The sequence below is a fragment of the Rattus norvegicus genome, chromosome 5, assembly GCF_021556685.1.
Source record: "Rattus norvegicus strain SHRSP/BbbUtx chromosome 5, alternate assembly SHRSP_T2T, whole genome shotgun sequence".
Classification (NCBI taxonomy): domain Eukaryota; kingdom Metazoa; phylum Chordata; class Mammalia; order Rodentia; family Muridae; genus Rattus; species Rattus norvegicus.
In genome coordinates, this window is record NC_141538.1 from 153,699,647 (window position 1) to 153,712,906 (window position 13,260).

The window sequence follows — 13,260 nt, forward strand, 5'->3', positions numbered from 1 at the left end:
GCCAAGCCCAATGACCCGAGCTTGATGCCAGATGGGGGAAAGACAACTGAATTCCACTCGTGGGCATGCATGTGGGCATGCATGTGTTCACGTGTGCGCACACGCACACACACAGTACACAATTAGTTTCTCAGGCACACTAGCCATGTTTAGAATGGGCAACCACGTGTAGATGACTAGGTAGAAATGACATCGACCATTCTACCAGACAGCTGCTGAAGTATTTGCAGAACACAGGACTCGAACTCTACAAGTACCACTTGGATTTTTAATTAAATACCGCTTCGCAATGTTATCTGCACACAGTATACACACTTTTGCAAAATAACACATGCTCTATTAGTTGTGACGTTAACAAAATATAAGCGTCTACATAGACTATGCTCTAGAGTGACTTCATTTACATGGTGGTTTCAGTGTCAGTTAGAGTTGGGTCACATTTGAAATCAGTGAGACTGCAGGGTGTGCAGGGCCCAGTCCTTCTTCGATGGCCACCTCAAGCTGGCTAGGCCCACTGGAAAGGCAACGGGGAGGGGTCCCAAGTTCCCCTCCCCACTGGTACTCAGGTCCACGCTGAACTCCAAACCCTAGTGCTGAAAGTGAAGGTGCCATCTGGCCACCGTGTGGGGTCAGGCCTCCCCCTCTGAAAGCAGCAGTTCACAAGAACATCTGTTCTAATGTCTGATCTGGAACCTGGAACCCAACCCACGGAACAGAGATTCGGAGTGTGGGGGTCGGGAGGAAGACAAGCGAATAAATGAAGTTTAACTCATGGTTGATGACCCTGTTGGAGGTGCCTTGTGGCTGGGAGAGAGGCCGTGTGGCATTTAGTGTGGCCAGGGGAGTTCAGATGGGAGCCGGACACAGTAGTCCACACCCATAATCCCAGCATTCCAGAGGCTGAGGCAGGAGGATTGAGATTTCAAGACCAGCCTGGGCTACAGACTGAATGCCTGTCTTCAGGGTGTGGGTGGGAAGGATGGGGGTGGGTGGGTGATGTCAGAGCCACGAGGGGAAACGGGGTTGTGGGTAGACAGTTGGTCTCTCCCTTCCTCATTCTAACAACAGGGCAGCCCTGCTGTGAGCGGACAATCCAGTGACACCCGGGGCAAAGCAGGGCGTCTAGGACAGACTGGGAACTCTGGTCTCCCACTGCCCCATCTCCACTCAGGAGCTCAAAGGCCTTTCTGCTCACCCCTCATGGCTCTGCTTGTATGATGGTGGCTACTCCCCAGCCTGAAAGCCATCGAGCTTCCCAGGCCCCAGGAAGCTGTTCCTGGGTGGCGCTCCCATGCCTTCTGCATCACATGCAGTTACAGTGCACCTGTCTCTCAGGCTGGCCAGGGCTAAACAGCCCATGGGAGGAAGAGGGAAAGGGGGAATGAGGCTGGGCATACATACCATGCTAAAACAATGGCTGCCCACCCGGGTTGCCACACGGAAACAACCTCCCTGCTCACTTCTTTGCATACACGGCCCGCTTCCCAATTCCTTCCAGCTACCAGAACAGAAGCTTTAAGTCTTTGTTTTCAGGGGCCTGGAGCCTGACCCTGAAAGGTGACGCGTTGCTCCATTTTCTCTCCTGCCACAGATGGGGTCTCCTTTCCAATAGGCGCTGACCTGGTTTCGCTCTTCCTCATGTCTCTTCAGTAGCTCCCATGCCCTCCCATGCCTCTGCCAGCTAATCTTGCCTCTTTCATGATTATCTTCGCTGCTAATCTTGTTTTGAGATGGGGTCTCGCTTGGTGGTCTGGGTTAGCCTAGAATTTGTCGCAATCCTCCTGAAGAAAAGAATGTCACCTGGGAAGGGGTGGGTGGGTGGGTGAACACCCTCATAGAAGGGGGAAGGAGATGGGATAGGGGGCTTATGGACAGGAGACGGGGAAAGGGGATAACATTTGAAATGTAAAGAAAAAAATAAAAGAAAAAACATGTCACCCAAGAGCAGGGGTCACGGTGCGAGCCACTGTGCTTGACGTCCATTGCTTGTCTTTCGATGCTCATTTCTTATCACTCTCCTGGGCTCTTTGGCAATCCTGGCTCCAAGCTCTGACTTTTCCAGAGCTGCCCATTTCCTTGCGGTGGCAGCGGGGGGAGGGGGGAGTTGGTGGTGGTGGTGGTGCGATCACCCCCTCTTTAATCTTAGCTCTATTTCCAGCATGAAGCACAGAAATTGTCTCTAACCTGAACACCTATGGCCTTATCTGGCAAGCCTCTGTGACTCTGCCTCTCGGCCACACAGCCTGCCCTGCCCACCGTTCCTGGCATGGGTGTGTCCCCTTGCAGTCCTGGAGGGCAGAACTATGTGTAATGCTTATAGCTTTCTGGGGTGAGATATAGGATAAAATGGCTCCCAGAACCTAAGAAAATTACCAGGGCCTACTGCTGTTGGAGGGAGTTGAAGAGCCCTTCCTCTGTCCATTTCAACCTCAGGCATGAGAGCTACAATACAGACATGGTCAAGACGAAATACAGAAGTGGTGGTAGGCTCTGTAGCAGATGGCAGAGTTCTGAAGTCAGAGCACTGTTTGGGCGTGAAGAACCGTGCCGAGGACGGCATATCAACACTGACCTATTAACACTGCCACTTTTGAGTGGTGTTCACTGTGGAAGGACTGCCACAGGTCCGACGGGGCCATCAAGCTTGTCTACAGGGCCCTGAGAGGGCCAGGAACTGGAGGTTTAAACCTTCTGGCAGGGCTGTGTGGTCCTTTGGGAGTTAGTGGCCCATAAGAGAAGGCTTCTGAGGGGGTAAGCTCTCTGGGGCTCAGATCTCCTGTGAGGATGCAGGCTGTTGGGTCCCCTTCCAGGCCCACGGATCCAGGTCACTACAGTTGGAGCTAGGAACTTACATTTTAAACAAACTCCTCTGGAATTCTAATGCCTGTCAAAGCCTGCAAGCCTTTGTACATTGGCTGGGAAGTCGGGGAGGAAGAGGGGGAGGCTACCCAGGAAGGAAGCTGCAGACCTGTGTGTGAAAATGCCTGCTCTGCTCTGCCTGAACTGGGCTGTGAACCGGCAGTTGAGGCTTAGCTAGTGGAAGGTTAGGAGAGGAGGAGGAGGAAGGGGGAAGGGGAGGGGGAGGGAGAAGAGGAGGAGGGGGAGGGGGAGGAGGAGGCTGAAGTGGACCTGCAGGAGGCTCTGGACTCTTCTCAGGAGCCGGATGTGCAGGAGCCAGAGTAGCTTGTCCTACAGAGAGTTTCCACACATCCTCTAGGGCTGGACAAGAGAGTCACAGGAACTTTTCTTACCAGTTGGAAACAGAGAGGGCTGAAGTTAGCTCTCCCCCACATCCCCCGCCCTTGTGCCTGTCCTCCTCCACCTCTGTCCTCTTGATTTCTTTAGAGGGAGGGAGCAATGGAAAAAAAAAATCTCCAAGGATTGGAATGGAGCCAGCAGACGCTGCCGGGTCTTCACAGAAGGGCTCAGGTGATGGAAGGCCCATGTACCCCAGCCAGGTACAAACGACAGTTTGTTCCACGCAGGGTTGGCCCTGCTGAGCCTGGCAGAGGGACAGCAATATTCTCAGAGCTATAGAATTGTGAGTGAACGGGTCGAGCTGAGACATGCGTGCCGGGTAGGGGAAGACCGACTGTGGAAGTCCTCCAGCCTTTTGCTCGGTTTGCAAAGAGGGAGCAGGCTCACTCTGTCTTGCTTTCACTCCAAGGAGTGTGTGGAAGCTTGTGACCATTACCTGATAACCCACTGACTGCCCAAGCAGGTAAAATGGCTCCAAATCCCACTGGCTTAGCCGGCCACACAGCCCACCTGGGATACTTCCGCCACTATTTGAAATTTCCAAGGCCAAGGTCATTGAATGGCTTCTCTGCCAGAAACGGGGGTCTCCCAAGGTCATCTTGCACAGAGTTCTCCGTTTCAAACCAGGATACTTGAAAGGCAGTTTGAACAACGAAGAGTGGAAGGATGGGTGGTCTATGGGCAGTTACACCCCCCGAGGGAGGCAGATCATTCCTTCTTGGTGTGCTCCAGGACGCGGTAGGGAACCCCAGGGGTGCTTCTGGAGCTGTGCTCCTCCTGCATGACGGGCAGTGTGGCCGGGGTGTAGATCTCGGAAATGCTGTCATTGTTTTCCAAGGCTCCGTAGGAAAAAGAAGCTTTGAGGTCAGGCTGGACGGTCATCCCTTTCGCGTGCATGTCCTGCATACCTGAAATGACACCCGTGTCCCCGGTCATCGTGTAGGAAGGGACGCTGCACTTCCCTCTCTCCCACAGACCAACCAGAACTCAGGGGCTGAACAAGCGCATCCCTGATCCCCAGATGCTTCAGATGGAGAAGAAGTACTCAGGTTTACACCGGAAGGAGGAGTGTGTGTGTCCAGGGTGGCAGGTGGACAGGACAGAACAGTGCCCTGGGTGTGATAGATGCCACTACTTTGCTGTTGAATTAACCCGGGAGCCATCTTCTTTACCATTGAGGAAATAAATAGGGGGACTTCTGCATCCTGGACCCAACATTGTGATGGACGGAGGGAGTGTTTGATCTTTGACCTTAACATTCCAGATCTTTCTGCAGGGGGAGGTGGGATTCCCACGATCTAGGACACACTGATGTTGGTTTTAAATCCACGTTTAGGGGAAGCAAAGCGCCTACTTTAGTTTTTGTTGCTGCTGTTACTGCTGTGTTACTGTTTAGAGACAGGGTCTCGCTATGTCACCCTGGCTGCCCTGGAACTTTCTATGGCCGTCAGGCTGGCCTCCTTTGGCCTCCCACATCTGTGGTATAGGCATGCATCTCCATGCCTGGCGTAAAGAATTCAATCTTCCGGTTCCGTAACTGTCTTCTACAGTCCTCCCAGGCAGGGGCACCTGATCACTTGGGGCCAACACCCTTCCTAACTAAATGCCAAGTGTCTCCGGTGAAGGATGATGACAGTTGTCCTCTCACTTCCTGACACGCCTCTGCCCTCCCTGGGCTAACACACCAACGGAGACCAACACTGGCAGTCATGGCGGAGGTGTGTGGGGGATTTGGACGGCAACATATCCTGTTTTAGACATTCACCCGGTTTTGTTTCATCTGATCCTTAGGGCCATGGAGAAGGACTAGATACAGCTGGAGGTAACTTCTCAGAGCCCTGAGAGCTGCTGAGAGGCAGGGACAGTGTTTAGCACAAGGGAGTTTTAAACTCTAAAGCCCACGATCTTAACTGCAGTGGTATACTGTCGTCTCCCTGCAGATTGGACTTAATCATTAAACAATGCCAGGGCAGAGAAAAACTACTACTCTCATTTCCTGGGTAATAAAGCAGGCTTCAAGAGGCAGAGTAGCCCGCCTACAACACAGGGTTAAAGAGCGGCCCGGACTTAGTACCAGAGCCTGCAGCCTGAAGCAGGAGGTTCAGATGTTCAAGGCCATCCTCAGTCATATAGAGAGTCCAGCCTGGGCTACAGAAGACCCCATCTCAAAAATAGAAGAAGTCTATGTTTTTGGGCTCAGGGGTGTGGTGGGGCAGGTAAAGATGTCTGCAGCTCAGGGGAGAGTTAGCCTCCAGGGCTACAGAGTTCTGCGTAGCTTTGAACTGTGTGAGTACCTCCAGCCTTATCCTGCCAGTCCACAAGAGTCTGAGGAGTGCGGATTCACCCTGTAGGACGTTGGATGTTAGGAGGACTTATCGGGGGTCTCAGGTTTGCATTGGAGGACCTGAGGAGGGTTCAGGAAGGCCAGCCTTTGCTTTGGATTTGACGGTTAGGAAGCAGGTGAACCTCTGTGCCTGAGAGCCTTGCTGAATCTGTGCTAGAAGACTGGACACACTCGGGTGTGGCAAGTTAGCACTGACCGGTGCTCAAGCTAGGCTGGGCTCGGCCCCTCTGCTCTGCCGTGGTCAAGACCGTGTTCATTCTGGGCCTGTGTTCAGACATGGTATGTGGTCTATGTAGCATGAGTGTGGCCCTACTGTGATGCTCTGAGAAATGGTTTCTGTTGAGCCAGGGACACCAGAGTCAGTGGAGGCTCCATTGATCCTGATGCCTGGGGCTGCTTTCTGTTTTTTATCCATTTAGGAAGGTTCTGGGGCCTTGGCATATCGAGTCCCTCCAACTGTGACGTATCCTGAAGACCCCTTGAACAGAAGCCAGTGGTCTGTCATGACACCAAACTAGACAGTCAAAAGTCAGACCACAAGACCAGAGAAAGCAAGGGACCGGAGCAGTGGGTCTATTGGTGACTAAGGCAGCCAACTGCTGAAATACTGAGTGTGTGTGTGTGTGTGTGTGTGTGTGTGTGTGTGTATACTGACCCTGCCAGTGCAAGTGTTACAGATGCTAGGCTGGGCTTTGTGTGTGTGTGTGTGTGTGTGTGTGTGTGTGTGTGTGTGTGTATACTGACCCTGCCAGTGCAAGTGTTACAGATGCTAGGCTGGGCTTTGTGTGTGTGTGTGTGTGTGTGTGTGTGTGTGTGTGTATACTGACCCTGCCAGTGCAAGTGTTACAGATGCTAGGCTGGGCTTTGTGTGTGTGTGTGTGTGTATGTGTATATGTGTGTATGGGTGTGAGTGTATGTATGTGTGTATGTTTGTGTGTGTGTGTGTGTGTGTGTGTGTGTGTGTGTGTATACTGACCCTGCCAGTGCAAGTGTTACAGATGCTAGGCTGGGCTTTGTGTGTGTGTGTGTGTGTGTATGTGTATATGTGTGTATATGTGTGAGTGTATATATGTGTGTATGTTTGTGTGCGTGTATGTGTGTGTGTGTGTATACTGACCCTGCCAGTGCAAGTGTTACAGATGCTAGGCTGGGCTTTGTGTGTGTGTGTGTGTGTGCGTATACTGACCCTGCCAGTGCAAGTGTTACAAATGCTAGGCTGGGCTGTGTGTGTGTGTGTGTGTGTATATGTGTGAGTGTATGTATGTGTGTATGTTTGTGTGTGTGTGTGTGTGTGCGTATACTGACCCTGCCAGTGCAAGTGTTACAAATGCTAGGCTGGGCTGTGTGTGTGTGTGTGTGTATGTGTATATGTGTGTATATGTGTGAGTGTATGTATGTGTGTATGTTTGTGTGTGTGTATGTGTGTGTGTGTATACTGACCCTGCCAGTGCAAGTGTTACAGATGCTAGGCTGGATTTTGTGTGTGTATGTTTGTGTGTGTGTCTATGTGATTGTGTACTGCTCCTGCAAGTGCTACAGATGCTGCTACATTCTGTGTGTGTGTGTGTGTGTATGTGTGTGTGTGTTTGTCCTCATAGTACATAGCAAGTATTTTACGTACCTTGCCATCTACCTAGCCCCAAAACTTTAACATTTTTTAACACAAAAATGGAAACAAAGGCAAAGTTAATCAGGCATCTACCATATTCCAGGCACTGTGCTAGAATCCTTGACACATGCGGCCCATGACCCACCAATAAGGAGTTCCCCATTTATGCTTGAGGATGAGTGGCCTCAACACACTGAACAGTGGGAAGGTGGCAGAGTTTGAATCTGAGCCAGGCTATGTGAACTCTGTGTCCAGTAGGACTGTCTCAACAGCCAACAGGACAGGGTCTCCATTCTTCAACGCCTCATTTCCTAATGGTCATGAGGTACCAGAGCCATACCTCCAAACTGGCCACAATCCTGGTGTCTAGATCAGCTGATATCGCCCCCTACTTCCCATAGAAAAATACATCTACACGTATGTACACAGGAACATGTGTATGGACAGATGCACGGTTTGTAAACACACGGACACACGGGGACATACACATACTCGCACACACGGAGTTGACACCTCACCTATCTGGGATTCAGCTATCCAGCGCCCTCATCTATCCGGAACACAGCAGAGAAACAAGGAAATAAGCAGAAAAGGCGTCTGAGCAGCCAGGTTCGACGTTAACACAGTCCACGCACTCACAGCCCGAGCCCTCAACTGCCAGGAGAAACCTCAGGGTCCCACTCAGCCACTCTGCGCTTATCCACGCGTGGCTGAGTTGGGTCAAATGCAAATGCTGACTTGGGGTTCTCTAGTCCTGCTCAGGCAGGCTGGCCACAGCAAGCAGGACAGATGGCAGCAGCTTTAGTGGAGCAAGATAAAACAAACAAACAAACCAGTAAGCGAATGCGGCTGGGGCCACTCGGCATGGGAGCACGTCAATCAGTCCTGAGAACACACTTGGGTCGTGGCATCAAAGCCTCAAACCTGGGTCCTGCTGCTACGGTGCCCAGGCTGGTCTCGAACTCATGATCCTCCTGCCTCGGCCTCCCAAAAGCCGGGATGACAGGTACGTGGCACTGGGAACGTTTAAACACTGCTCTTGGCTAGGCAGTACTTTATGTGTCTGATGTTTGTGTTCATGCTTTCCCCACAGATTACGTGACTGAGGAATGTGTGATTGTGTTGTAGAGCAACGTAGGAGAAAATGCACGCATGGCCTGGCGGGCAGCCTACGTGGCACACTGTGCGCCTGAGGTCAGAACACTGAGTTCTGAAGTAGCCTGAGTAGCTGGGAGCTGGTCCACAGAGGAGCCTGAATTCTCCATGTGATTTTTTTTTTAAATGTGATTCTTCCGCATACAGACCCTGGTGGTATGAGCTCCCACTATCCAATCGGAGGTAGGGTGCTAACCAACCGCAGCCAATAGGCTTCCACGATATATGTTGCTCAATGCACTAAGGCAGACCGTGTTCCCTGAAACCCTCTGTGGGGTGGTTCAGCTCCTCACCCTTTACCAAGCACCACTGTCTTGTCTGGGGTTGCCCCGGAAATAATTGCAGAGAGGCCCATCTTAATACATTGATAATAAAGACTATTTTGGGTTCGAGGAGTAATGTTAGTGGGCAGAAGTTACATCCGCCAACCTAATCCAGGCTGGTCCAGTCTTAACTGTCCGACTCTGATTTTTCTATCTCACTACAAGCCCTGCTCCTCCCTATCGCCTTGCATTTGGGTGACTGGTATTTTTTCTCGCTAGTGTTGAACTTCTTTGAGGCTGCGTTCTCAGTGTGAGCCCTCAGTTCCCTGGGAAAGTGGTCCGGGAGCGAGGTCATGGTGTTGGAATTCATTCATGTGTCTTCCCCTCTATGAGCACTCTGTCTCCGTAGGCTCAAAGCTGGTTAGAAACGCACCCAGTGTGAATCGGGGCTTTCTTTAGAAGAGCCTGGGTCAGACTGGGGAACTGGCAAGGGGTTCTCAAGGCCGACTGAGATGCCTCGGCCATCACCTCCTCTTGATTAGAAGAGATACAAACCGACAAAGGACAGGGCTAGAACTCACACCACAGCACACCCTTTCTGCGCCTTGCCCAGCGCTGACTGTCTAGTTTCCAACACTAAGCAGTAGTCATTGTACAGGGGCGGCCGGCGGGACACAGGGGAGTTTGTTGTTACCTGGCATGGCGTCCATGGAAATATAAGGCTCAAAGGGAATGGCCTTCTTCCTGTTCCGAGTGATTAGGAACACGCCCAGGAAGGCGATGAGGCACCTGAAGACAGGACACAGGAGAGGAAGAGAAGTGAGGCCAGGGGCAACCACGAGGAGGGGACTCAAGGGAGAGTGGCAAAGGGCAGGCCGAGAAGAGGGCTGAGATGGCGGGGCCTGCCACTAGCAAGGGACAGACGCCCTGAGTAATAACAGATGACTTGGAGGTGAGTGTGTGTGTGTGGGTTACACATCTAGTCCCCAAGAGCTGGATTCAGGGTAGACTAGAGTCACCAGGAGAAACGATTCGAAGCGTGTGGCTCATGCACTGCCCCCCAGCCAGCATTCTCAGAAGCTTGCCTTTTAGAAAGTTGTATTTCTTTTCTTTTTTTTAAAAAAAGATATATTTATTTATTCCATGTATGTGAGTACACTGTCCCTGTCTTCAGACACACCAGAAGAGGGCATCAGATCCCATTACAGATGGTTGTGAGCCACCATGTGGTTGCTGGGAATTGAACTCAGGACCTCTGGAAGAACTGTCAGTGCTCATAACCACTGAGCCATCTCTCCAGCCTGAAAGTTGGGTTTTTTTTTTAAACTAAAACAATTCTTTATGACTTGAATGCAGACAGTATACAAGTCCAGCGAAATCAATGAACACTGTGAAATCCTGTATCTCTTAGTCCAACTCCCCCAGGAGCTGGATTGTCTTCAAGTGTTCTCCCCGCCCCCCACTCCACCCCAACCTCTGTGACTGTGTGTGTGTGTGTGTGCGTGTGTGTGTGTGTGTGAGAGAGAGAGAGAGAGAGAGAAAGAAAGAGAGAAAGAGAGAGAGAGAGGGAGAGAGAGAGAGAGAGAGAGAGAGAGAGAGAGAGAGAGAGAGAGAGAGAGAACGTGTGTGTCAGTCTCACCGTGTTGCTCTGGCCGGCCTGGACTCTGCTGTCTCATAGCCCAGGCTGACTGGAATGCACAGTTACCTGCTTTGCTCCACCTGCCACCCCCAGTGCTGGGATTGAAGGTGTGCGCTACCCCACTTGGTTTTTCCCTTCTTTCTGTGTCTGTAGACAAGCCATTTCTCAAAACCAAGGTGAGATGTACATGCAGGAATGTATGAATCCAAGAAGAAAGATCAATGTTTATATTAACTGTGTATGATCCCCTCCCAGGTCAAGATCAAAAGATTTCTATCTAAGACAGTGGTTCGCAAGCTTCCTGACACTGTGACCCTTTAGTAACCCCCAACCATAAAATTATTTCATTGCTGCTTCGTAGCTGTGATTTTGCTGCTGCTGTGAAGCATGATGTAATATCTGATATGGGGGATGACTGATATGTGACGCCCTTTGAACTCCAAAGGGGTTGTGATCCACAGGTAGAGAATCACTGATCTACGAGGTTCTATGCAGCTGAGGGTGACCTTGAATTTCTCATCCTCCTGCCTCCACCTTCTGAGTGTTGGCAAATGTGTGCCACAAGGCTGGGGATGGCACGCAGGGTTTGAGCATGCCAGGCAAACCTCTATCAAATGAGCCCCAGCCCCGTCTTCCCTCTTCCCTTATGCTCCGCCATCCCAAGTCTCTACCATCTGGCTTCTCGCCCTGTGAGTTAGATTTACCTGATTTTAGAAATGACAAGGGGAGAGAAGGATGCAAGGCTTTGAGGGAGCAAGCTGCTCACTGTGGGGGTCAGCATCCTCCAGCTTGATGCTCCCCCAACTCCAGGACCAGGGCTGAGGCAATAAGCCAGGGGCAAGGCCTGGAGGGAGGCTCCCACGAGTCCTGGCTAGACGGGGTGTGACTCACCCCAGTGCAAACATGCAGATGTGCAGAGCCTCCTCCCCGAGGAAGTCCAGGTAGAAGATCGCACCTGCACAGCAGCAAATGAGAGAAAAGACGGTAACCATTTCCAGATCTGTCCTGTGCCCAGCTGGCTACACTCTGGCTATATGCTCTCCCCTACAGGGCACTGAAGCGACCAGAAACATTAGGCTTAAAACATTTGGAGGCAGACAGTCTTCTCTGCCAGCTCTCTCAGGCTTGTCTATCTCCATATTAAAACAAACAAACCAACAAGCAGTCTTTTGGGATGATATTAAAACTGTTTCAGCTGTGCAGTGATGGCACAAGCCTTTAATTCCAGCATTCGGGAGGCAGAGACAGGCGGATCAGAGTTCGAGACTAGCCTGGTCTACAGAGCGAGTTCCAGGACAGCCAAGGATACACAGAGAAACCCTCTGTCAAAAAAAACCTTACGGGGCTGGGGATTTAGCTCAGTGGTAGAGCGCTTACCTAGGAAGCGCAAGGCCCTGGGTTCGGTTCCCAGCTCTGGGAAAAAAAAAAAAAAAAAGAACAAAAAAAAAAAAACCTTACACACACACACACACACACACACACACACACACACACACACACACACACACACACACAAAACCCAAAACTGTTCCAAATAGCAAAGTTCTCATATGTGCTTCCAATCACATCTCCCACCATTAGCCACAGTTCATAATGATTTTCCTGCCTTAGCTTCCCAACTGCTGGGATTGCAGGCTCCAGCCGCCATCCCTGTGGTTAGCTTCTTCCTTTGTCTTCCCTGCACTGCTTTCTTGACAGTCTCATGTGGCCTAGGCTGGCCTCAGACTCCTTATTAGATGACCCTGGACCTCTCTTTTTTTTTTTTTTTTTTTTGGAGCTGGGGACCGAACCCAGGGCCTTGAGCTAAATCCCCAACCCCAACCCTGGACTTCTCATTCTCCTGCTTCTGCTTCCCAAGTGCTGGATGACAGACACGCACAGCCAGAAGCTGGTTAATACGGCACGGAGACTGGATCCCAGAGTTTCGTGTGCGCTAAGCCAGCACTCTACCAACGGAATCCAGCCCCAGCCAAAACTGTTGAGGGAGGAGGAAGCCCAGCCACGGACCCACAGGCAGGAGGACCAGGGGCTGATTGGACATGTTGCAACTCTAGAAGGGAAGGGTTGTTTGAGTGTAAGACTGAGCCTCGGAGAAATTCCCTGAGCCCTACAGTTGGCATAAGTCTACTGGATGGCAAGGCTCCATGTCTAAATTCCACACCCTCCACAGAAGCTCAGGGCGGAACCAGACAGAATCACCTGAGCGGTAGGCCCCCAACCCCTCAGGCAGGAGACAGAAACCCAATAAAGGGCTACTCTTACCTGCTGTGATGGCCACCGTGGTGGATAGGATGTAGCCTACACTGGCGATCAAGGAGGAGTCGTAGATCTGAGAGGCTTGACTCAGAAACCTGCAACACACAGGCATTGGGGTCAGTGGGCTGAGGGGGAGAAGAGCGGAACTTGGGGTTGTAAGGTAAGGCACAGGGGAGGGTTTCTAGGTCTGTAAGAATGGCCTCTCCCTCTTACAGGGTACCCTGTATCTCAAGGTCTGGGGCCTGTACCTGGCCCACAGACAGGTAGTGTGCCTCTCTCTGCCTGTGTGCCTCTGGCCACTGCCATCCTTGATCCCCACCTCACAGAACAGAGCTGCTCCTGGGTCCACACATCCCAGGGCTCTCTCCCAACGCCTGTCACACCCAGCCCAACATTGTAATGTTGTTAATATTAGAACACATACTTTAGTGGTTACTGCAATGAACAGGAGAAGGGAGAGGTCAGCATTGTTCCTAGTCTCTAAGTCCGTGACAGACACCACCTTCGTGTGGGAACCTCTCTCTGTTGACATTCTAGTTGGCGCCACTGCATAGCTGCCCACGTGAACACTAACCACTCAGCTAACCACCTGTGCATGGGCTAAGTCCCCGAGAGCTGTGAGAAGGACAGTGGCTCTGGGTGCTGGGGGGCTGTCCTGACTGGGAGACCAGAGGTGGCAGGAGCCCCTGGTTGCCTACGTGATCCTGACCTCACAGCACGGAGCTGTGGACTGAGC

The 13,260-nt window shown here is 51.6% G+C and overlaps 1 protein-coding gene across 4 annotated transcripts in view; it reads right to left on the reverse strand.

Moving 5' to 3' along the window:
• Positions 1-248: 248 nt before the first annotated feature.
• The window catches only part of Nipal3 (NIPA-like domain containing 3), a 38,371-nt gene continuing 25,359 nt past the window's right edge, over positions 249-13,260 (reverse strand). For 2 of the 4 annotated variants that reach the window (XR_015620048.1, XM_087550835.1), the window contains exons 9-12: positions 12,531-12,619; positions 11,160-11,223; positions 9,324-9,418; positions 249-4,166 (exon numbers count right to left, since the gene is read on the reverse strand). Coding sequence is in view for 3 of the 4 variants with exons in the window: in XM_087550835.1 (XP_087406961.1) it covers positions 3,967-4,166; positions 9,324-9,418; positions 11,160-11,223; positions 12,531-12,619 (448 nt within the window). In the remaining variant the exon portion in view is untranslated. 4 annotated transcript variants of the gene reach the window in all.